Source organism: Lithobates pipiens, unplaced genomic scaffold (assembly GCF_037356315.1).
Source record: "Lithobates pipiens isolate NorthernLeopardFrog02 unplaced genomic scaffold, aLitPip1_a1.2 Scaffold_22, whole genome shotgun sequence".
NCBI lineage: Eukaryota > Metazoa > Chordata > Amphibia > Anura > Ranidae > Lithobates > Lithobates pipiens.
Window position 1 is genome coordinate 327,731,173 of NW_027507784.1, and position 24,815 is coordinate 327,755,987.

Here is a 24,815-nt window from a genome sequence, read left to right on the forward strand (position 1 = left end):
CCAGTATCTTCCCAGCTATAGAAGTTAAACTAACGGGTCTATAATTACTTGGTAAAGACTTTGTTCCCCTTTTAAATATAGGCACCACATTGGCCCTGTGCCTATCCAGTGGTACAATTCCTGTCATTAATGAGTCCCTAAAAATTAGATACAATGGCTTTGAAATTACAGAGCTCAATTCTTTTAGGATCCGTGGGTGGATGCCATCAGGTCCAGGTGCTTTATCCACCTTTATTCTGTCCAAATATTTCTGGACCATATCACTTATGAGCCATTGTGGATTTGGGGCTGCGTCAGTACCACCCCCATTATGGACATGAGCTCCCCCATGCTCCTTTGTATACACAGAGCTGAAGAAAGTATTTAATAAGTTAGCCTTCTCTTTGTCCCCAGTCACCCACTCCAGATTATTTTGCAAAGGGCCTACATGCTCAGACTTAACCTTTTTACTATTAATATATTTGAAGAATTTTTTGGGGTTTGTCCTACTGTCTTTTGCAATCTGTCTTTCATTTTGAATTTTTGCATCCTTGATTTCCTTTTTACATATTCTGTTATATTCCTTGTAACATTTAAATGACACTAGCGTTTCTTCATTTTTATATTTTTTGAAAGCTCTTTTTTTATAGTTTATAGCTTTTTTAACTTTGGCCGTGAGCCACTTTGGTTTTATTTTTAACCTTTTAAACGTATTGCCCATGGGAATATACTTTGCCGTGAGATCACAAACAAGCTTTTTGAAGAATTCCCATTTCTGTTCTGTGCCCATTGGTGCCAATATTCTCTCCCAGTTTAAGTCCTGGAGAGCAGTCTTCATCCTTGGAAAATTTGCTCTCTTGAAATTAAGTGTTTTTATCTTACCCGTATGTGATTTTTGCTTCCAGCTAACATCAAATGAAATCATGTTATGGTCACTGCTACCCAGATGTTCCTTTATCTGAACATTAGTAATACGTTCTGCATGGTTTGAGATTACCAGGTCCAACAGAGCATCATTCCTAGTTGGGGCCTCAATAAACTGTACCATGAAATTGTCCTGTAATAGGTTTACAAATTTGTGCCCTTTAACTGTTCCAGCAGTGCCATTACCCCAGTCAATTTCTGGGTAGTTAAAATCCCCCATTATTATCACTGTCCCAGCCCTTGCAGCCCTTTCTATCTGTGCAAGGAGCTGAGTCTCCACCTCCTCATTAACATTGGGTGGTCTATAACAAACTCCAATGATTAACTTTGAACTACGCGCATCTGTATTCAGTTCCACCCATAATGGCTCAGACTCATCACACTCTCCGTCCACCAGGTCCTCTTTCTCACTCGCTTTCAGATCATTTCTCACATACAGACAGACCCCTCCACCTTTCCTTTTTACTCTGTCTTTCCGAAAGAGTGCATAGCCAGGAATATTAATAGCCCAGTCATGTGAGGAATGAAGCCAAGTTTCAGCAATACCGATTACATCATAGCTCTCCTGATGCACCAGAGCTTCCAACTCGCCTATTTTGCTTGGCGGACTTCTGGCATTGGCAAACAAACATCTTAATGTATTAATATATTTTGACCGGTCACATACTATCCTCTTGGGTGTTCCAAGATTACAACTAGGACTTGCTACTATATTTACCTTGGGTTTATGTGCTTTGGTTACCCTACCACTAATGCCCCTAATATTACCCTCTGGAATATGCTCCACACTGACTATCTCTATCTCTGAACCCTCCCCCCCATCGCCTAGTTTAAAAACCCCTCTAACTTTTTGGCCATCCTTAATCCCAGCTGATCTGCACCCTCCTCATTTAGGTGCAGTCCGTCCCTTCTATAGTACCGGTTATCGACTGAGAAGTCGTCCCAGTCCTCTAGGAACCCAAACCCCTCCTTACTACACCAGCTTTTGAGCCACTTGTTTACTTCCCTAATCTCCCTCTTCCTTTCTAGTGTGGCTCGATGTACTGGTAGTATTCCTGAGAATACTACCTTGGAGGTCCTTTTCCTCAACTTAGCTCCCAAGTCCCTAAAATCATTCTTTAGGACACTCCATCTGCCTCTGACTTTGTCATTGGTGCCAACGTGCACCATGACAGCGTGGTCTTCCCCAGCCCCTCCCAGTAATCTGTCCACCAGATCCGTGATGTGTCGAACCCGAGCGCCCAGCAGACAATATACAGTTCGGCACTTCAGGTTGTTGTTACAGACTGGCCTCTCTGTCCTCCTAAGAATTGAGTCCCCTACCACCAGAATCTGTCTTTCCTTTTCCTTCGCTCCCCACCCACTCTCACTGGAGGAGTTCTTCTCCTGGCAGCTAGGAGAATCCCTCAGCTCCAGCAGTGCTGGTCCCTGACTGGGATCACCAATGTCACTCAATGGAGCATACTTATTGGGATGCTCCAGCCCTGGATCGGCCTCCCTGGCACTTGCCCCTCTACCCTTCCTGACTGTCACCCATCTACTCTCTGCTAGTGCCTGCACCTCCTTGTCTCCACCCACCTCTGTGCTGGCCCCTGCCCAATTAAACCCTCCCCTTAATTAGTAGGCTGAAGCAAGGAAAGGAAAAAAAAAACACTATTTAAAAAGTGTCAGAAAAGGGTATTAAAAAGCTAAAAGAAAAAGCCCCAAAAGAACCTAAAAATGCAACCCAGCAGTCACCAGCAGTCAAAAAGCAATACTTATTGACACTCCACTCAAGGCTCCACTGTTCAGCTTGCAAACCAGCAGTTTGGCTGACGTAAGGGGGCACTCCGCCAGATGCTGACCTAAGAGGGCACTCCGCCGGATGCTGACGTAAGGGGGCACTGTGCCGGATGCTGACGTAAGGGGGCACTGTGCCGGATGCTGACGTAAGGGGGCACTGTGCTGGATGCTGACGTAAGGGGGCACTCCAGTTCTTTCTTTGGTGGTATTCCTCACCAGGCGACAGTATTCCCATGCCCATCCCTGACATCCCCTCTCCAGTCCTTTTAATGCCTATTTATTTGCCTCTCCCCCTCCTTCCCTCAAACCAGCATAAATCCTGCTCCCTTTTTATGCCTATACAGAGCAGGATTCCCAAGTTTCACTCCAGTTCTCCTCTACCAATCCACCATCTCCTACCCATTCCCCCCTTTTCCCCCTCCTCCTTCTCCCCTACCCCATGGTTCTCAGCCCCGTCCCCCACCCCCATTTTTTTAGTGGCCAGTGAAGAACCCCCCGAGACATCTTATTACTGCTGCTGCTTGTGTTGTACCAGGTTGTATACTGCACCAATTCCTGCTGACCCTCCTCACCTATTCATCCCATGTGATTGGTGCAGTACACATTCCACCAACACAAGCAGCAGCAATAATAAGATGCTCTGCTTCAGAGTTCTTTCTTAACCTATGCAAAGTGCTGGAAGAAAGCCAGAAACTCTGGAGAGGAAAGTAGAAGAGGAGATGTCATTCCAATGTAGATTTAGCCCAGTGACAGCCTGCCAGAATAGGTAGGATCTGTGACAGCAGCTTCCCTGTGCAGCTCTGCTTGAGGAGACTGTATCTGTATTATACAATACTGCCCTTATACTGTACCCTCCTGCCCTCTGTACTGTGCCCACTTACCCTCCCACTGTACTGTACCCTCCCGCCCTCTGTACTGTGCCCACTTACACTCCTACTGTACTCTATCCCCCTGTACTGAGCCCACTTACCCTTCCCCTGTACTCTACCCCCCTGTACTGTGCCCGCTTACCCTCCCCTTGTACTCTACACTCCTGCCCCCCCGTACTGTGCTCACTTACCCTCCCCTGTACTTTACCCCACCCTCTGTACTCTACCCATTTACCCCCCCCCCCCCCCCACTGTACTGTGCCCTCCTGCCCCCCCCTGTGCTGCACCCTCCTTATACGGTTAACTTGTATCTCTTGAATTATTTTTACAATTATGGGCGTGATGTGGGGCCTCTTGTCTAAGTTTTGCCTAAGGCCTCACAAAGCCCATAGTTGCCAACAATCCTGATTTTCCTGGGAGAAACCCAATTTTGGGATCCTCGTCCCGATCGGAGGCCGTCCCGAATCGGGATTTTGCCTTTTGTCCATGGAAAAATGGGGATGTTTGGCTCTGCCGCAGTTTTCTGGCTCCAACAAAATGGACGTTGTGAGAGCTTTCCTTTTGTGTTTCAGCTACATCACGTCTTGTTCCTCGTGTTTGGTGGAGAGGGGGGGGGGGGGGGGCGATCCATGCAGCCAATGAATCGGCTTCTCTCTTCGCAATTCTCCAGCCGGGATTAGCTGCACAGATTGGCCCCTCCTCTCTGCACTGACCAGGAGGAACGAAATATTTCCCTGGATGGATTTGACTTCCATCTCCTTACAGGAAAGCAATGGTAAAGAAACTTAGTGAACTGAGCCTGATTTTAGATACAAGGATGGATTCAGGATTTTAAAATGATGTGAAATGACTATGTGATTATTTATATTATTCAGCACACTAAAATTTGTAAATGTAATATACTTTATAATGTTCATGCTGTGCACATTGGGGTAGGAACATATCATCTTAGCCTTGCAGTTGCATTGTGGCTCCTCTGATTTCTGTCACATGTGGACATGTGTTGGATAAGAAGGTTCTTGCAGAGCTTGAATTTTCCCTTGTGTGTGCAGAACTGCAGGCTTTCCCTTCATGCAATGTGACACATGACAGACTGCAGGATTATGCAGAGCTCAGCATTCAGTACACCTTCAGACAGGGCTTTTCTTCCATCGAAGAATAGGTGCAGGAACTCCCCCCGCCCTGAGTCAGCCCTTGTCTCTGCCCCCTACCCACCTCTGACCACCATCCCTTGATTCCACCCCCTACCCACCTACCAGTACTGTCCCTTTTAGAAAATACAGAACCAAGATCACACACAACAATAGACTCCCCCAGCAACAATGGACTCCACCCCAACAACAGATTCCCTGCAGCAACAGTGAACCACCCACAACAAAATATCACACCCTGTAACAAAATATCCACCCAAGCAACATTATACCCCCCAGCAGCAACAACAGATCTCCCAACAGCCAGCATCAATAGATCCTCCAGCAGCCAGTAAAAATAGACCACACCCTCAACAGTTCTCGGCAGAACACCTACAGGCATCATTCAGATATCGTCTTTTAGAGCCGGCGATTCTGTACATCTGTCACGTACCTGGTGTTGGAGCCCAGAATGCAGGGAGCAGTCTCTCGTAAGCCTCTGGCTCGGGAACTCCTGGTAGTGGAGACAGGGACTCAAGAGTTCAGAGGGCACAAGTGCCTGATATATGGCAGGTGTGGGACTGGTCCGGACCTCTGAAGTAGCAGGAGAAAGGCAGGCAGGAACAGCAAGCTGGAACTGATGACTGGAACACCGCTGACAGCTGGGAGGAGTTCTGTAGTGCAGCAGGAGCACAGGATCTACAGGCTGCGAAGTGGTGCACAGGAACCTGGCAGGAACACTGGAACAGCGGAAGTATGGGGTGCCTGAGCTTGGCAAGAACTCCGAAACAGTTGACAGCGAGGAGGTGTCCTGTAGTACAGCAAGAGGGCTGGATAGGCAGGTTGCAGGAAGGTGCTCAGAGGTCAGGCAGTAACACAGGCAGAGTCAGACAGGCCGGATCAATACTAGTGGGCAGAGCAGGTACCAAACAGAGGCAAAAGGGTAGTCGAGGTACAGGCTGGGTCGGTAATAGGCGGGCAGCGATCAATCCAAAGGAAGAGGCAGAAGGGTAGTCGGACAGGCCGGGGTCGGAGGCAGGCAGCAAACAGACGTTGTCAGGAACAGGCCGGTGTTCTGGCATATAGTGTCCTGCCATCGGATACCGTCCGCCCGTACTGCGCATGCACAGCGCTTGCTCAGTACGAAGCAGAAGAAGCTTTGGAAAATCTCAGAAGATGACTGGCGTCTGCGCCATGAGTCGAGATGGTAGCCCCACCATCCAAGCGGACATAGGGCTGGCGATATTAGAGGGCCCCTCGCGGGCTTGCTTCGCTCGCCACGCTTCGCTCGCCGCGCTTCGGGCTCGGCCTCGCTGCACTGGGCTCTTTTTATGCCAACTCTATGTCCACTTGGATGGTGGGGCTAGAACCTGGACTCACGGCGCAGGCGCGGTTCATCTTCGGCTATTTTCGGAATCTGTGTGTGCTGTGCTGCGCCCGTTCACGCTATCATGCACCCGTTCACGCTATCGCGCACCCGCGTGTGCCCGTTCAAGCTATCGCGCACCCGCGTGCGCCCGTTCGTGCTAACGCGCACCCATGTGCGCCGGTTAGCTCTTAGGATAGGGATTCTGCGGCCAGGTCTTCCATATACCGCCGGATTACCGGAACGTCCTTCTTGACAACATCATAAGAAAGATCATAGTGGCTGTTCTGCTGCTTGATCGTTCTTACCGGAGGCGAGAGGGGACTCCCCCCCCTCCCTCCACCTTCCGGTGCTTCTACCGACTCACCGATAACATTTCTTGTAATAGGAATAAAAGTGATCCAAAAAATTTTTGGGGGGGAAAAAGTGTCAAGCTAAAATAAATAAAGTAAAATGAACAATAAATTTTTTTTTTTTAAAGCGCCCCTGTCCCAGTAAGCTCGCACGGAGAAGCGAACGCATACGCAAGTCCCGCCCACATATGAAAACGGTGTTCAAACCACACATGTGAGGTATCGCTACGAACGTTAGAGCGAGAGCCAGTAAAAAAATAAAAATTAAAACGTCGCCTATGGGGATTTTTAAGTAGCGACGTTTGGTGCCATTCCACGAGTGTGTGCAATTTAGAAGCGTGACATGTTAGCTATCTATTTCCTGGGCGTAACTTCATCTTTCACATTATGCAAAAATGTTGGGCTAACTTTACTGTTTTTTTTTTTGTTTTTTTTTAAAGCACAAAACTGTTTTTTTGTTCAAAAAAACGCATTCGAAAAATTGGTGTGACAATACCATGCGAGATAAAAAGTTGCAATGACCGCCATTATATTCTCTAGGGTCTTTTCTAAAAAAACATATAATGTTTGGAGGTTCTATTTAATTTTCTAGCAAAAAAAAAAAAATCATGATTTTTACATGTAGGAGAGAAATGTCAGAATTGGCCTGGTAGGCAAGTGGATAATCCTCCAAAATGTCATGTGTGACAGGCATGACAAATAACTTCAACCGCATATCTGTAAATACTGCTAGTGCTATGAGCAATACCAGTTTTTCTTGCTTCTCCATCTCTGCTTGGTTGTTTTAGTAGTGAGTGAGCAATGGTGGCCATAGCTATACTTGAGAGGCCCTAAATTCCAGCAATACTAATGTAAAGCCAGCCCCTTTTTGACTCTCTCCACAGCTCCGCTGCTGGGGGGACACCAGATGTAAAGGAGGGATCCACTGCGGGGGGCACCAAATTTAAAGGATGGCTCCGCTGCCAGGGACACTAGATGTAAAGGAGGGCTCCGCTGCTGGGGACACCAAATTTAAATGATGGCTTCGCAGCCAGGGGCACCAGATGTAAAGGAGGGCTGCTGGGGACACCAAATTTAAAAGATGGTTCTGCTGCCGGGGACACCAGATGTAAAGGAGGGCTCCGCTGCCGGGGACACCAATTTTAAAGGATGGCTCCGCTGCCGGGGACACCTGATGTAAAGGAGGGCTCCACTGCCGAGGACACCAGATGTAAAGGAGGGCTCCACTGCTGGGGACACCAGATGTAAAGGAGGGCTCCACTGCTGTGGACACAGATCTGTAGGAGGGCCTCTGCTTCTGGGGGCACCTGATGTAAGGACGGACTTTGCTGGGGGCTCCTGATGCAAGGACAGACTCTGCTGGGGGCACCTGATGGCAGGCGAGGTGGCGGGTGACACGCTCAGGAGTCCCACTGATTCTGGAATATGGCGAGTTGAATGATTTCATTCTATATTACAATGTAATAATAGGAATAATGCGCTTCAATCATGCTGACACCATAACAACCATGGTGCTGGGAAGATTGAAGCCCTAACACCAGGTGTTTGGAGTGTCTTTATCTGCTGATTTGTTAAACTCTGGAATACACATTTCTATTGTGGTGTAGGATCTGGGGCTGCTGTCCCTCGATCCCTCTTTCCTTCCTTCTCTCTCTCCTTTCTCTCTCCCTCCCTCTTTTAGGAGCCACAACCGTTTTTGCTATGGCACACATTCAAACGCATGCCCTGTCCCCTAATTATAATAAGACTCCGCCCACAGCCAAAAAAGTGTCCCTAAAAACTTTTTTACAATGTTGGCAACTATGAAAGCCTAGAGCCACCTCTGTCCACGCAAAAGGGGAGCTCTGCTTGTTTGCTTCCTCCCCCCCAGGCTGCCCCATTTGGCACCTTTTGGGGGGGGGGGGGGGTGGTAGGTATCTGTTTTTGATAGGTACTCCCTCCTACTTCTGGGTGACTTTGCCGGAGCAAAGTTACTCAGAAGTTCGACCCCTCCTCTACCTTCCCCTGCCACCTGGCTTTTCACAAAGCACAGCACACTTTGCACATGCGCAGTAGGGAACCGGCTGTGAAGCTGCAAGCCTTACAGGAAATGGCAGCGGCAGCACCCGAGAGCCGATTGAAAAATCGACTGGGGTGCTGACATCGAGAGATCCCTGGACAGGTACGTTTCCCAATATTAAGTCAGCAGCTACAGTATTAGCTGACTTAAAAAAAAATGGTGGTGGGGGGGGGGGGGGGGGGTGTGGAGCTCCACTTGAATATGTACAGTCTGGAGGAAAGAAGGGAAAGGGGAGACATGATTGAAACCCTTAAATACATAAAAGGGGTGAATAAAGTTCAGGAAGGCAGCTTTTACAATATGAAACCAGCAGAGTTAGTGAGACAGTCAACAGTAAAAGACTTTAAACATGCTTGGGGCAAACATAGATCTATACTCAGACAGAAAAGCTAATGAACCGCCCCCCCCCCAAAAAAAAGGGCATACTTGATGGGCTACTCTGCCTTTTGCTGCCATCATTTTTCTATGTTTCTAAGGCCGCGTACACATGCGGGGACTGTTCGCCCAACTTTGTCCGTCAAACAGTTTCGGCAAACAGTCCGCTCAAAATTAGCATGGACGGACATTGCCACACACGACGGACGAACAGTTTGCTGAAACCGTGCGCGATGACGGGAACGGCACGTACGACGGGACGAAAAATACGACGTCCTATACACTGCATTATAACTTTCGGCGTGAAAATCCTTTCTGAGCATGCGCGCAACTTTGTTTGACGAACAAGCCTACACACGCGGGGACTGTCCGCTGAAACAAGGTTTCAGCGGACAGTTTTTCGGAATTTCCGAAAAACCTTGTTCAGCGGACTGTTCGCTGAAACTGTCCGCTGAAAGCCCACACACGAGCGGACTGTCCGCTGAAACAACCACTTTACCTTGCAGGGATAGCCTCTCACTTCCTGTTTGGTTATGAGACAGGACGTGAAGAGAAATCTCCGCAATGGGATACAGATGGCGAAAAAAAGAAATCTGACAGGGGTTATAACCTTCCCTTGCTCTATCCAAAATTAAAAAATTAAGTTTTGTCCATTATTCTACTAAAGACTAAATAAAGATGTTATTGCTATATAGCCATCCACAACTTGGCTACCAGCTACATCACTAACCTAGTCTCAAATGCCAACCTAATCGTTGTTTTTGTTCCTGTCAAGACCTGCTCTCTAGCTCCCTCGTCACCTTCTCCCATGCTCGCCTCCAGGACTTTTCCAGAGCCTCTCCAATCCCATGGAACTCCTTACACAAATCTGTCCGAATATCTCCTTCTCTATAAGCCTTTAGACGATCCCTGAAAACCCTCCTCTTCAGAGAAACTTATCTTACCCACACCTAAGACTCCATTCACACAGGGGCAACTTTGGATCCGACTTCAAGTCGCCCCAAGTCGCATCAAGTCGCGCTACATGTAAAAATCAATGTAAGTAAATGAGAGCTGTCTCAATGCACACTACTGAAGTTGCTCCGACTTCAGAAAAGGTTCCTGTACTACTTCAATCCGACTTCTATGTGACTTGTACCCATTGATTTCAATGGAAGTCGCCTCAAAGTCAGATCTCCATCTATATTGAAGCGACAATGTCGCCTCTCTCACAGAATAATCAGCTCTCAAGGAGTTTTAAATAAAATCCCTCCGGGAGCATAGCAAGCCCTTAGGTCTGGTATGGATTTGAAGGGGAACCCCCTATGGTGAAAAAAGCGACGTGGGGGTCCCCCCAAAGTCCATACCAGACCCTTATGCGAGCATGCAGCCTGGGCGGTCAGGAAAGGGGGTGGGGACGAGCGAGCAGCCCCCCTCCTGAACCGTCCCAGGCCGCGTGCCCTCAACATGGGGGGTGGCTTACACACACAGATCCATGTCCCTGCTCTGTTACAGGCAATCGTGGGTGCCCGGAGGACATCTCGGCCGCCAGGCACGCGCGTGCCCCCTAGATGGCCGGGAAGCTGAGGACATCATATGACACCCGCCCAGGATGGGAGATCCCTCCTGCGGACGTCATTTGACTATGGGCGGGGAAGCAAGTGGTTAAACTTCTCCACAACTTTATCCCCGATCTGTCTAATGTGTTCCTTGGCCTTGCGGTTTGTTCACTAAGGTTCTCTAACAAACCTGTGAGGGCTTCGCATAACAGCTGTATTTATCCTGAGATTAAATTACACACAGGTGGACTCTATTTACTAATTAGGTGAGTTCTGAAGGCAATTGTTTCCATTAGATTTTAGCTAGGGGAATCAGAGTAAAGGGGGCTGAAAATAAATGCACACTACACTTTTCACATATTGATTTGTAAAAGATTTTGAAAAACATTTATCATTTTCATTCCACTTCACAATTATGTGCCATTTTGTGTTGGCCTATCAAATAAAATCTAAAAATACTTTTTTTTTTGGTTGTAACATGAGAAAATGTGGAACATTTCAAGGGGTATGAATACTTTTTCAAGGCATTGTAACTACACTTATCTCTAATGAATATGTAGAACCTAGGCACTATGCACACTGTGAGAATGCCATTGGATTTTATGCAAGGGATTTGTGATGTGACCTGTAATAGGCTGTGCATAGCAGAAAACATATACAGTGCCATGTCATTACAAGGTAATTCTTAAGGACTTTGGCACTTCATCTCTCATGCAAATTCCTTTCAGGAAATATATTTGTGATTTTCCTTGGCTTCCTTTACTGCAGTTGTCAGCGTTTCTTCAGTCTCTGAAATTTCTCCACGCAAAATCACTGGATCTACTGGTAAGGAATATACTAATACGAGGGAACGTTATTATCTGTCTGTTAGTGCACAGTTTGAGTGAACTTTCAATAAAAAAGAAGAAAAGAGGGAGCTCTAATGAATCGCTGCAATACTGCGAACTGCCAACGTAAAATTAGAAGTTCTTTTCCTTTTTCTGACAGAGAAGGGTAAAGCTGATAATCAGCTTTACAAAGGACTTTCCCGGGGAAAAAAGGGGATACTGTTTCCCCCCCCCCCCCCCCCATTTCTTTCATATACATAATTGTTTTTACTGTACAGATTAGTACAATTGTTATTGACAAAACGTTTAGTACCAAAATTGTTTGTAACTAAAAATGTCCGTATGCATGAAACGGGGATAGAAGAGTGAGGCCGCGTACACACGCGGGGACTGTTCGCTCAACTTTGTCCGTCAAACAGTTTCAGCGGACAGTCCGCTCAAAATTAGCATGGACGGACTTGGCCACACACGACGAACGAACAGTCCGCTGAAACCGTGCGCGATGACGTGAACGGCACGTACGACGGGACTAGAAAACGACGTCCTATACACTGCAATGCAAACTTCGGCGTGTAAATCCTTTCTGAGCATGCGCGGAACTTAGTTTGACGAACAAGCCTACACACGAGGGGACTGTTCGCTGAAACAAAGTTTCAGCGGACAGTTTTTCTGAATTTCCGAAAAACTTTGTTCAGCAGACTGTCCGCTGAAACTGTCCGCTGAAAGCCCACACACGAGCGGACTGTCCGCCGAAACACTGTTCAGCGGACAAAGTTGAGCAAACAGTCCCCGCGTGTGTACGCGGCCTAAAAGTTCCTCTAGGACAGAGACCAGTGGGAACACTTCACTGGGCTTCCCTGTGGAATATCTCGGATTTTCGAACACTGGACAATTTATTAGGAACTAATCTTAAACCAGTACCAATATTGGTTTGGGCCTTTCTTTTCTCTTTAACCACTACAATACAGGGCACTTTCGCCCCCTTACTTCCCAGCCCAATTTTCAGCTTTCATCGCTCTAGCGCTTTCAGTGACAATTGTGTGGTCATGCTACACTGTACCCAAATGAAATTGTTATCATTTTGTTCGCACAAATAGAGCTTTATTTTGGTGTTATTTATTCACGACTCCGTTTTTTATTTTTTGTGATATAAGCGCAAAAAAAGCGGAAATTTGGAAAAAAAAACAATATTTTCTTTTTTCTATTTTAAAAGAAATCCAATAAAATCAAATTTTGTCATAAATTTAAGCCAAAATGTATTCTGCTACATGTTTTTGGTAAAAAAAAATTCCGTTAAGTGTATAATAATTGGTTTGTGTGATCACGGACATATGTACGCAAATGATCATGTACATATGTGTGCAGGTGATCACGTACATATGTGTGCAGATAATCATTGGGACATGTGATTTTAGTGGGACATATGTGGGGGACATGTTTTTATTATTAGGGACATGTGTTTTTATTATTTGGGGACATGTATGTTTTGGGGACATGTGTGGGGACTGTGTTTACACTGTGTGGTGTGTTGTGTGTTTACACTAGACTGATAATCAGTGAGTAAAAAGCTGTAAAAAACAGCTCATACTCACTGATCATCAGCCGGCTGCAGCGATCTGCTCTCCTCTCCTCAGCGATGACTTCCATGTGAGGAGAGGAGAGCCGATTGCCTAGCAACCAGCTGTTTGTTTACATCACATGACGGCCGTGATTGGACACGGCCGTCATGTGATCAGGAGGGCCAATCACAGAGCCCTCCTGCCAATCTGAGATGTGCCGTGTCCGGGTGACACGAGCACATCGGGATCGCGCCGCTGTGCGGGCACGCGCGCGCGCAATCCCGCTACTTCTGAAGGACGTTCCTGAACGTCCTGTCAGAAGTAGACGGCTCCCACCTGGCCGTATATATGCATTAGCCGGGTGGGAAGTGGTTAAATTCTAAATTCCACATTTTCTTTGAGATTCAGGTCCATATTGACATGGGTTCCATGGATTCTCTGTGGTATGAATTTCACATTTCACAAACATTCCTTTGAGATTCTGGTCCATTTTGGCATGGGTTCCATGGGTTCTTTGTGGTATCAATTTCACATTCCACAAGCATTCCTTTGAGATTCAGGTCCATGTTGACATGCATACCTCCCAACTTTCTGAGATGGGAATGAGGGGCACTTCTTAGCAAAAGTATGTAGGTATAGGACACACACCCTGCCACACCTCCGTAGGAGAACTGTACAAAGGATACCCCCTTCAGGAGATGGAACTTTGGTGGTGACGAGAACACCAATATGTACAAAAATATTTTATTGAAAAAAATTATTTACAATACATTCCATAAAAAAAATGTCTCTACAAAGACAGAAATGAATTGATCACAAGTAGTAATGATACATATACAGATACTTAGGACATTACTGGTGTACCCAATGTTTCTTTCTTGACACCTTTCTTTAGGGGTTTGTACAAAAAGAGCAGTAGTCGTATAGTATGTCTATTAAAGAAACATATAGGGGGTTATTTACGAAAGGCAAATCCACTTTGCACTACAAGTGCAAACTACAAGTGCAAAGTGCACTTGAAATTGCACTGAAAGTGCACTTGGAAGTGCAGCCACTGTAAATCTGAGGGGTTGATCTGAAATGAGGGGATATTCTGCTGATTTTATTATCCAATCACGTGCAAGATAAAATGCTGTTTTTTTATTTTCCTTGCATGTCCCCCTTGAAACTACAGTGACTGCATTTCGAAGTGCACTTTCAGTGCAATTTCAAGTGCACTTTGCACGTGTAGTTTGCACTAGTAGTGCAACGTGGATTTGCCTTTAGTAAATAACACCCAGAGTTTTATATAAAAACACCAAAATGAATCATAACTGAAGACCAAAATACATTCAATAAAAATGAAAATAACATACTAATGGTATCTTATGATTTCATGCATGGGTAAAATGACCTAGAGAGGATCCCTAAATCCAGGGAAAGTGGAAAGACAAGGCGCAAAGATGGTCACCCCACTGAAACAAGGAATGACCCTACAGAGGTCCAAATGGGGAAACGGACACAAAAAAGACACCAAAAATAAGTTTGACCTAGAGTAATCAAAAAATATATGTAGAACTGGACAAAAAATTTTTTTTTGCTTAAATCCACCATTGCTTTTTTTAACCACTTCTATTCCTTTATATTGGCTGTTGGAATTTACAAATGCAGCAATTTAGAAATGGGATGAAAGGTTTAGCACTGGGGATGGGGAATACTTTTTGACAGATAAATAGTGCATTTTATATACAACTACATAGATCAGACCAAAATGAGGAACAAATGAGGAGGAAAGAGGAACAGAGGGACATTGTTCCAAATCCGGGGCAGTTCCTCAAAATCAGGCACAGTTGGGAGCTATGGGATCCATGGATTTTCCGTTCTATACAACCCATGTCCTAATTGGTTATAATCGTCTGTTGACCAGGCAGGGGACAGGGATAATCAAACATCTCATTTAAAAAAAATTGCATATCCACCAAAATCTCCATTTAAACTTTGCATAATCTTCCTCAGGGTATAATGGGGTGGAAGCAATCCTACATATGTAAAGAAAAAGACCACAGAGTGGAAATGATGTTTACTTTACTGAATTGCAAATAACAACAATGTCTATACAATATTTCAACCTATTAGACTTTACAGAAAAGGACATGACCAAGTGTCTTGACCAGCAGAAGCAGCTAACAGCACATCCCGTTGGGGTCCCAGCCTGAGATGGGCTCCCAAACCCACAGGGGATCAGTGATCATCGGTGGGAGGAGGAAGCTAGGGAAAGTTCCACCATAGGGGCTATATTTTAGGGCAAAGGCGCTATGGCACTAGTTTATCACATGTTGATTTAATTGAAAAACAAATGAACCAGTGTAGACCAAATTAGAATATAGCCACGACCAAATATATTAAACAGATATGTTTGGGTATAACAGCAAAAAATGTAATATATAGAGCGCATACCTGGGTTAAAATAGATGACCATATAGAAATAGACTAGACCGTCCAAAAAGAAGACAGAGGGAAGGACCCCTTGTAAGCCCTACAATCAAAGAACTACTATGTATCCACATGTCATAGGATTAGTATATTAAAGAGTTGAAAAAGTGTCACAGACAGCCTGGCTGGGACCCTAGCAGCTGATTTGTGAAGGATAATGGCACTCTATATATACCTGTATGGAAGGGGTGGGAAACTCGCCACAATTGCCCCCCTCAGTCAAATGATCCCCCTCCAGTGAGGGAGATTTTTTAAGGTGGGATGTTTGATTATCCCTGCCCCCTGCAGGGTCAGCAGGAGATGATTATAATCAAGTAGGATATGGATTGTATAGACCAGCAATTTTAACCCATTGTACAATAAAGATTTTTTACTTTTCTAAAAATACTTTCAATTTGTGTGTTTTCTGTTGCTGCAACAAAGTCCAGTGAGAGATAACTTTTCTATGAGTCTTTTGAGATTCAGGTCCATGTTGACATGGGTTCCATAGATTTTCCATGGTGTGGATTTTCGCATTCCTTTGATATTCAGGTCCATGTTGACATGGGCTTCATGGATTGTCTGTGGTATGGATTTCAAATTCCACAAGCAAACCTTTAAGATTCAGGTGTGTTTTAACATGAATTCCATGGATTCTCGGTTCCCTTAAAAAGGAACTACACTGCATCTGAGCACCACAAACCAAAACGCTATATATTTTATTTTTCATCTTTAATATTCAGACCATACTCTTCCATCCTTTTCTCTATGCTTTATTTTGCTGACAAATCACTTTGAAAAACACCCCCTAGCATTTCTGGTCATAGCCATCTTCAGTAAGGGCAGATGATTCATGGAGCATTTACTGCCTGGAATCTATCTGCCCTTAGCTCATGGATGCAGACAGAAGGGTGTGATATGTGACCTGTAGTTTTATAGCTACAGACTGTGATTAGCAGGAAGAAATATACAGGGCCATATCATTACAAGGTAACGCTTAAGGACTTTGGCACTTCATCCTCTCTCATACAAATTCCTTTCAGGATTTATGTTTGTGATTTTCCTTGGCTTCCTTTGCTGCAGTTGTCAGTGTTGCTTGCATTGGAAATGTCTGAACACTAAATCACTGGATCTACTGGTAAGTCTCATACTAATACGAGGGCACATTATCTGTCTGTTAGGGCACAGTTGGGCTGAACTCTCAATAAAAAGAAAAGAATAGGGAACTCTAACTAATCTCACTGGAATTGCTGAAATACTGGGAACTGCAAAAAATCCACTTCTTTCCTCTCTCTACCATGCCTTTTTTTTGTCTATGACATCTTGGATAGATTGTTGATCACTTCCTCTACTGACAATCCCCAATATGGTCAATGGTAACAATAAAAACCTTCCTTATTCAAAATGAAATTGTTTGTTTTTGCTGGAGTTAATTTCTATGTAAGAACCCTGTAACAGAAGGGCCATACTTTTAGCATCATCCATGTCCTGGACAGTAAAGTGGTGGCTTCACTTACATGACTACCCTGGATTCAGTCTAAGGTTTCCACAAAGGTGTTCTAGATTCTCCATAAAAGTTTTGTTTTTACTGTTTGATATTTCTTCTCACACTCAGCTTTCTGGATATCCTCTGTCTGTGTGGGTCCAGGAACCATGCAGGACCGTAACATCCTGGAGAAGCTCCGCACCTATATTCCAGGTGACGGGTGTGAGTGGGTGTGCCTGCAGCTATGTGGGATGCCGGGACATGGCAAGTCCTCCCTTATTAACACATGTGTGTGCGTGGTCCAAGGCAGAGATCTGGAGAATGTGGCCGGAGCTGGGAAATCCAATGAACCCATCACAATGGAGAGAAAAGATTTTCATCTGGCAGATAAAATTGTCATCACTGATAACCGAGGAGTGAACAAAATGAGCAAGGAAGAGTTGGTGGAGATCACAGCTCAGTTCTGTAAGTGACTCTGAAGGGTTACTATGGCTTAATGGGAAAAAAACGGCCCTGCTAGTGGCTGCATAGCGCTGCTAAAATGACGGTAAAGCGCCACTAAATATAGCACCGCTTTACCTCCAGCGGCCGCAACGCCCCAGTGTGAAAGTAGCCTTATAGCAACCCCATTCACACCTGAGCATTCTGTAGCTTGAAGCTCCAAAATGCTCGACAAGCCAAATCCCATGCTTTTAAAGTGGTAGTAAACTGTTATGTCACTTGTACCTACAGGTAAGCCTATAGTAAGTCTTACCTGTAGGTACAGTGAATATCTCCTAAACTTGTAAAATTGAGTGACGTCATCGTGGCTCCAGCCAGTCACAGTGCTGGAGCCTGCAAGAAACACTAGGGGAAGATATAAGCGGTCTCAGCGGTGAGCTGGTGCCGCTGTAAGGGCTTTGTTCTAAGGTATTTCATAATGTGCTAGTATGAGATGCATACTAGCACATTATGCCATTGCCGTACAGGTTGTTTATTTTATTCTTCAGCGGTTTACAACCGCTTTAAAGGGTTAATTCACCTTCACAAAAACACTGCCTATGCCAGGTAAAGGGTGCCTGCAGGTAAAATCAAGCTGTGCAGCTTTGGTCAAAGTTGAGTAATGGCCTTGATGTAGGTGTATTCCATTTATGTACCTCCTCCTGAAGCCTGGCTGAAAAATTCCACAGAGATGGCACTACAAGGCAAGCAAAACAATTTTGACTTGATATACAAGCGATGTCTTGATATACAGTAGCGTCATGTCATCCACAGCATCCTGCTTGCTGTGCCTCCCAGGATATGCATGTCACATATCCTAGGAGACAGGGGGTTATTTACGAAAAAGCAAATCTACTTTGCACTACAAGTGCAAACTACAAGTGCAAAGTGCCCTTGAAAGTGCACTTGGAAGTGCAGTCGCTGTAGAACCGAGGGGGACATGCAAGGAAAATAAAAAACAGCATTTTAGCTTTCACATGATTGGATAATAAAAATCAGCAGAGCTTCCCCTCATTTCAGATCAACCCCTCAGATTTACAGCTACTGCACTTCCAAGTGTACTTTCAGTGCAATTTCAAGTGCGATTTGCCTTTCGTAAATAACCCCCTTAGACTTTAATTCAAGGAAAGTAGGAGGGGGTGGGCCTATCAGCGTGTCATCGCCTGGAGGAGTCGGCAAGCCTCTCGATGAAGTCAGAGAGAACATGGTAGCATGGGACGGAGCTGTGGCCAGGCGTGAAAGGATTTTGGCGGGGCAACGTTGGATCTCCTGGATGGGTGAGTGTCTGAAATGTGCAGATGCCACCTTCAGGTAAGCAGGGTCATAAAAAAATAAAAATGTGGGGGGTTAGCCGAGGGGTCCTCTTAAAATCAGTTCAATTACCTTGACTCTCTCTTAAATGTTGAGCAAAGAAGAACACCCCAAAAGTTCTCCAGCAGAATTTGGAATTTTAGTTTGACAGATATTTCTATTTCTCTTTTATAGGTCATATTCGAGGCCGGCATAGGGTGGAATGGAATCAAAGCTTTAGAGAAAATTTAAATGCCGTTCTTTCTTTCATGTATCAGAATAAGGAAGTGATTGTTCCAATTTTTGTTTACAGGTAAATGCATCTTACTTGGTATGCAAAGGACTCAGTCACATCTAAAGACTGTATTACATTCAGGTGGGGACTGGCAACCTTTGGCCTGTGGGAACAAATACAACCAATTAGCTTTTTGATGGTAGCAACAGATTTCGGAGTGTGTACATGCAGAGTGCCTTGTTACTTAACTGATTGGTGGACATGGTGAAATGCAGCTTTTTTTTTGTGACAGGGCTTTTCACATCTTTCTGAATTAGCTTCCCAGAATTTGGCCAGCATTTGTCGAGTGATTGCAGATCTAATTTTAATTAACATTTGACCAGAGTAAAGTAAGGTATCTCCACTTAGGGTGAGCAGCCCAACATTTCATTATCAGTACTGGTCCAAGACACAAATTCCTCTCTTAATACCTGTCCTCCCTTGTTTGCATCCACATCTGATTTTGTTTTTGTTTTGATGGATGCCAATGGATTAAACTTTTGTTTACCAGGATCTCTATTGGAGAAATATCTGTTCCTTGCTACAGTAGCCCATCTCAATCTCAACACTGGAATTTGTGTGTAGTATCTAGGTCAGGGGTGCCCAACCGCTGGCTCATGGGCCACATGTGGCCCACACAGCCCTCTGATGTGGCCTGCGACCACCTGCTCTGGGATGGCAGGATGGCAAGCCCAGATTATTGGTCCCGACCGCCATCCCAGAGCATCAGTGTTCCGAATGGAGCCAGCTCTAGTAGAAGCATGGCTGTGGAGGGATGCTTCCGTTATAGCGCCGGCTCCTGTCACAGGCGGAGTGAATATAATTGCACTCCGCCTGGGACAGCAACAGCCGAAAATACCTGTAGCAAGAAGGATTCCTAAATGGAAGATTATTATTAAAGGTCAGTTTATATTCTAAAATCACATTGTATATATGGGCATATCTATTCTGCAGTGGTTACCAAGCTGCTTTCAAGCCGATCCACAGATGCACCGTAGTGTACCTACGGGTTACCTGCACTAAGCCATAGACTTCTGTGATTACCTTCAGGTTTGGTGTGCTTTCAGAAAGTGCGCCAAACCTGCAGGATATAATAGAAGTCTATGACAAAGTGCAGCTAAACCTGCAGGAAAGCCAACAGTGCGGGTAAACCGCATCACATCAGTTTGAAAGCAGCCTTAGGCCTCTTTCACACGATAGGTCCGATTGGGTCCGCCTGTCCGTTTTTCAGGTGGAAACAAACGGACCCTCAATTCATCTCTATGGAGCTGCAGATGTAAAGGGCTTGTGTCCTTCTAAATCCCCCTACCCCTGATCCGATCTGCTAAAATGAACAGAAGGGGATCCGTCCCCTTCCGTCTGTGTGGATAGTATAGGAGGACCCTTAGAGTAGAGTGGGCTGTGTAGGTATCCGCTTTGCATATGCCGAGCAGACACGGACCTGACATCTGCCCGCTCTGCTCACTGTGGTCCGCGAACAGCTACCAAGCTGCTAAAGTTGCCCTTGCTCTTCAAAAGGTTGGGCACCCCTGATCTAGGTTGTCTTACATCATCCCCACCACAAACACAATTGCTAAGTCTTATATAGATGGATGATAAGGGGAACCAGGAATTATGATAGGGGGTCCCGGAGAAAAATTATCACTCAGGCATCAGATGCCAAGATACCTACACAGAAAATGTTCTTTAGCTGTTTCAACACTTACACGCTTGCCAACAACCTGGAATTGTCAGGTTTGTTGGCCAGGAGGGGTATGTCTATAGGGGACAACAAATCAATCCACATGAGTTACAATTCTTAAGCCGCGTACACACGGGCGGACTGTCTGGCCAACTTAGTCCGTCGAAACACATTTCAGCGGACAGTCCGCTCGTGTGTGGGCTTCAGCGGACTTTTTCAGCGTGCAGTCTGGCGGACTAAGTATTTTGGAATTTCCGTAATATTGTCCGTCGTACTTTGGTTTCAGCGGACAATCCGCTCGTGAGTAGGCTAGTTCGATGGACTAAGTATGGCGCATGCTCAGAAAGGATTTACACGGCGAAAGGTTGCATTGCTGTGTATTGGACTTCCTATTTCTAGTCCCGTCGTACGTGCTGTACACGTCATCGCGCAAGCTTTCGACGGACTGTTTGTCCATCCGTGTGTGGTCAAGTCCGTTCATTCGAAAGTAGGACGGACTGTCCGTCGGATTGTCTGACGGACTAAGTTGGCCATACAGTCCGCCTGTGTGTACGCGGCTTTAGTTCAGCTAGTTCGCTCTACTATCTGTGGCCCACACTAGGGAACATTTGGACATGACACAACTGAGATGTGAAAACTGAAAAAGAAGGATTATTGAACTGCTGATCACAACAACCAAACACGCTTAAATTCTGTAATCCAGGCTAGGAAAAAAAACCTTGAAAATGTATTTTTTGCCACAGTTTTTACATGTGTCAGATGAGCATTACTGCAATGTTAGGAAGTCTTTCTAACTTGTTCCTCTCTTCTGATTGCCCCAGTGCTGAGAATTTGGTTACACCAGAACGATACACAGAGTTGGAACCATTCATCAGAGACGCCCACAGAATCACGGGTAAAGTGTCAAGCCATTAGCAAGAAACCTTTCCGTTTTCTAGTTGCCAGGAAGACTTGGGGTCAGGACAGAGGCCCTGGTTAGGAGGTGTAAATTGCAGAAGGATGCTGATGGTAGTAATGACTACTGACAACATTACTGCAGGCCTCTGTCTGTTTTTCTCTGGTAAAAGATCTCATAGAAGGCACACAAAGATTTTAAAAGTAGTCTTAGCAGACACTAGAAAAACTCAGAAGTGGCATATTCTAGAACCTTGAAAGAAAGCAACAGTCCACAATGGGAAAACATAACAATCCTTCAGAGAGTAACTTCCAGACACTCATTAAAATGTATCCAAAACATTTTTACTCAGCTTTTGTATAGAATGTGGAAGAGTTAGAACCTCGGTCATGTTTTTAATTGCTGGCTGTGTCCCTAGTGGGAAGATTCACCCTCGGTGTGTGTCCTGGTGTCAAATAACTCCAAAACTTACAAAGATATACAATTTAGAGTTATCACTGGAATAGAAAGAAGGGGGCACTTGTTTTGGTGACAATTGTCTAAGAAGGGGTTAACCTTATTTTGGAGAGGTTAAAGTGGAACTACACTGCATCTGAGCACCACAAACCAAATATGCTATTTAGTTAATTTTTTATATTTAAAGCAAATTCACCTATCCATCCATGTCTCCATGCTTTATTTTGCTGAGAAATCACTTTGAAAAACACCCCTCTAGCATTTCCGGCCCTGGACATTTTGAATAAGAGCAGATGATTTATGTAGCATTTGCTTAGTGAAGTCCATCTGCCCTTAGCTCATGCATGCAGGCAGGAGGGTAGGTTTAGCCCCTCGCCCCCCTCCTGAAGTCTCCTGGGATGTTTGACATAATTTTCCTAGGCCAAGAAAACAAGAAGTAACTGGAGATATGTAAAAAAACAGTTTAAGTAGCTGGGCCATCACAGAGAATAATTATACCCTCCCAAAAGAGATCAGGGCTATCATGTGCAAGGAAAGAGAGTCTGTGCTAGGGGAATGACTCTCTCTTGAATGGTCATATTTTCAAGCAAGCTCAAGAGAAGATTTGCAAGGGAATAAAACATAGTTTACTGAAAGAAAAAAAATGCAAGAACTTAAAGTGAAGTTCCAGGCTTTTTATGTTTATTAAAAGTCAGCAGCTACAAAAAGTGTAGAGTAAACAGACACTTGCCTGTTCCATGGTCCAGCGATGCGGCCGAACGGAGCATCGCTCCTCTTCCCCTCCTCTCCACCGTCGCCTCCATTGCCATTCTGTTTTGGCTTCACGGCCGGGCACGCACGGTGCATGCGCGAGTCACGCTGTGCTCCCAGAGTGGACAGGTGGTCTCCTGGGACCTGTCACGTGTCCCAGGAGATCGCCTAGAGCAGTGATTCTCAACCAGGGTTCCGTGAAACACTAGGGTTCCTCCAGTGGTTGCTAGGGGTTCCTTCAGCATTGGGCCATTTCTGCCTCTCAGATAAGTTTCCACTCACACCATTGATGTTTTTAGCTATCTGTGAGGAGGTAATTCTTCCCAATGACCACAAGTGTAAGGCCGCGTACACACGAGAGGATTGTCCGTCCAACTAAGTCCGTCAGACAATCCGACAGACAGTCCGTCCTACTTTTGAATGAACGGACTTGACCACACACGATGAACAGACAGTCCGTTGAAAGCTTGCGCGATGACGTGTACAGCACGTACGACGGGACTAGAAATACGACGTCCAATACACTGCAATGCAACCTTCGGCCGTGTAAATCCTTTCTGAGCATGCGCCATACTTAGTCCATCCAACTAGCCTACTCACGAGCGGACTGTCCGCTGAAACCAAAATTGGACGGACTGTATTACGGAAATTCCGAAAGACTTAGTCCGCCAGACTGTCCGCTGAAAAAGTCCGCTGAAGCCCACACACGAGCGGACTGTCCGCTGAAACACGTTTCAGCGGACTAAGTTGGACGGACAATCCTCTCGTGTGTACGCGGCCTAAGGACCATTCTTCCCACTGACCGTCACACTAATGTATCATGAGTTGTAGATTTCTAAGATTTCTAAGATTTCTTTTTAGCAGGGGTTCCCCGAACTGAAGAATTATTTCAAGGGTTCCTCTTTGTTGTAAAGGTTGAGAAAGGCTGGCCTAGAGGGAGGGGCCGCCTAAGGCGTCTTGGCGGTCCCTGGGCGGAAGAAGGAAGTGGGACAGGAAGTCCCACTCCTAATGAACCCTCTACTCCTCCCAAGAAAAATTACATGCCAAATGTGGCATGTAAGGGGGGCGAGGAGTGCTTATAAAGGGAAGTTCCTGATTTCTCTGTGCTTTTACGTGAAGTTTTTAAGATTGTGTCAGGTTTCGCTTTCATTTACCTTCTGTAATATTAGGCCTATAGAGGTCATTAACAGTTGCTTATCGTTTTATCTTCTAGGCATCTATCCAATTATTGTTCTGACCAAGGTTCAAAATGTCGGTACAGAATCAGCAATCCTTCACAGAAAATTTAAAGAACTTGGAGCAAAACACATCTTTCAGATAGAGAATTACACAATGGAAACCTATGAGAGGAACCCAGAGACAAAGAGCAGAATTCTGGTACTCCTGGACACATGCCTGCAAGAGGCAGATAGACAGATATCAGAAAATCGGATGAAAGATCTTCACCAAGAGTATCTAAAGAATGCAATGTATGTTATTGAGAGCAAAATGATGATAGAACTTGAAAACAAAGTTACACAGATTGAGAGAGTTGGGGTAAAACTTGAGGCTGCATATCAAAGAATGCAAGAGGAACTTGACGAGAAGATTAGAGAGATTGAAGAACTGAGGGAACAGAATCAGGTCAAAGAGAAGGAAATTATTCAAGTTAAACAGATTGTGAATGTGGAGGTACAACATGAGGCTGCGTATCAAAGAATGCAAGAGGAACTTCAACAGAAGATTAAAGAGAATCAAGAACTGAGGGAACAGAATCAGGCCAGAAAGTACAAAGAGCGTAGAAAAAGCTCACGCTGCAGCTTGATGTAAGCCAGTTCGGAGCTCACTATCTAGGAATCAGGGGGTGAATCAAAGGGGCACGTCATTTTAATCCAAGGATCAGTAAGCCAGCATGTTTCAGGGGCTAGGCTGCACCACCCTTCATCAGGATCTAGAAGTCTATATGTAATAGCATGACCAGCAACAACATATTTTGAAAAAGGTTAGTTGTGAATCTGTGCTAGGGACTGTATCTGGCAGCCAGTAGCTAAAGTGCCTGTCAGGGCACAGTTTCCTATGCTCCATCCCTTTAAAGACCCTGCAAGTACAGGAAAAATACCCGTTGATCCAACACAGAATTTTTGTGGGCCAAGGAGTGTCAGCCCTGTCCGGTTTTCTTTTGCTAAACTACTCATGCCCACCCACTCTGTCATCTGCATAATGTAAAGATTATTCATTTTGCAGTCCTAAGACAAGAATTGAAAGTCAAATTACTCTCCTTAACCCCTTAGTGACTAAGGGTAAAACAAATG

General features: G+C 45.2%; 1 protein-coding gene across 2 annotated transcripts; it reads left to right on the forward strand.

Annotated features, from left to right (window-relative positions):
- The first annotated feature begins 11,073 nt into the window (after positions 1 to 11,073).
- LOC143925043 (uncharacterized) lies at positions 11,074 to 24,572 on the forward strand. 2 transcript variants are annotated; one of them, XM_077449623.1, is made up of 5 exons: positions 11,074 to 11,200; positions 16,828 to 17,163; positions 18,664 to 18,781; positions 21,245 to 21,318; positions 23,738 to 24,572. In XM_077449623.1, exons 2-5 carry the CDS (start codon positions 16,866 to 16,868, stop codon positions 24,331 to 24,333), a joined length of 1,086 nt encoding a protein of 361 aa, XP_077305749.1. In that variant the 5' UTR covers positions 11,074 to 11,200; positions 16,828 to 16,865; the 3' UTR covers positions 24,334 to 24,572. The 2 variants fall into 2 exon arrangements, with proteins under 2 accessions (XP_077305749.1, XP_077305750.1); XM_077449624.1 differs by lacking the exon at positions 11,074 to 11,200 and adding an exon at positions 14,009 to 16,350.
- The last annotated feature ends 243 nt before the right edge of the window (positions 24,573 to 24,815 follow it).

Coding starts and splice junctions, on each gene's coding strand:
- LOC143925043 (XM_077449623.1), top strand. CDS start 16,866: ATGCAGGACCGTAACATCCTGGAGAAGCTCCGCACCTATATTCCAGGT. Junction 17,164..18,663: donor GGAGATCACAGCTCAGTTCT/GTAAGTGACTCT, acceptor TCTCTTTTATAG/GTCATATTCGAGGCCGGCAT. Junction 18,782..21,244: donor GTTCCAATTTTTGTTTACAG/GTAAATGCATCT, acceptor TGATTGCCCCAG/TGCTGAGAATTTGGTTACAC.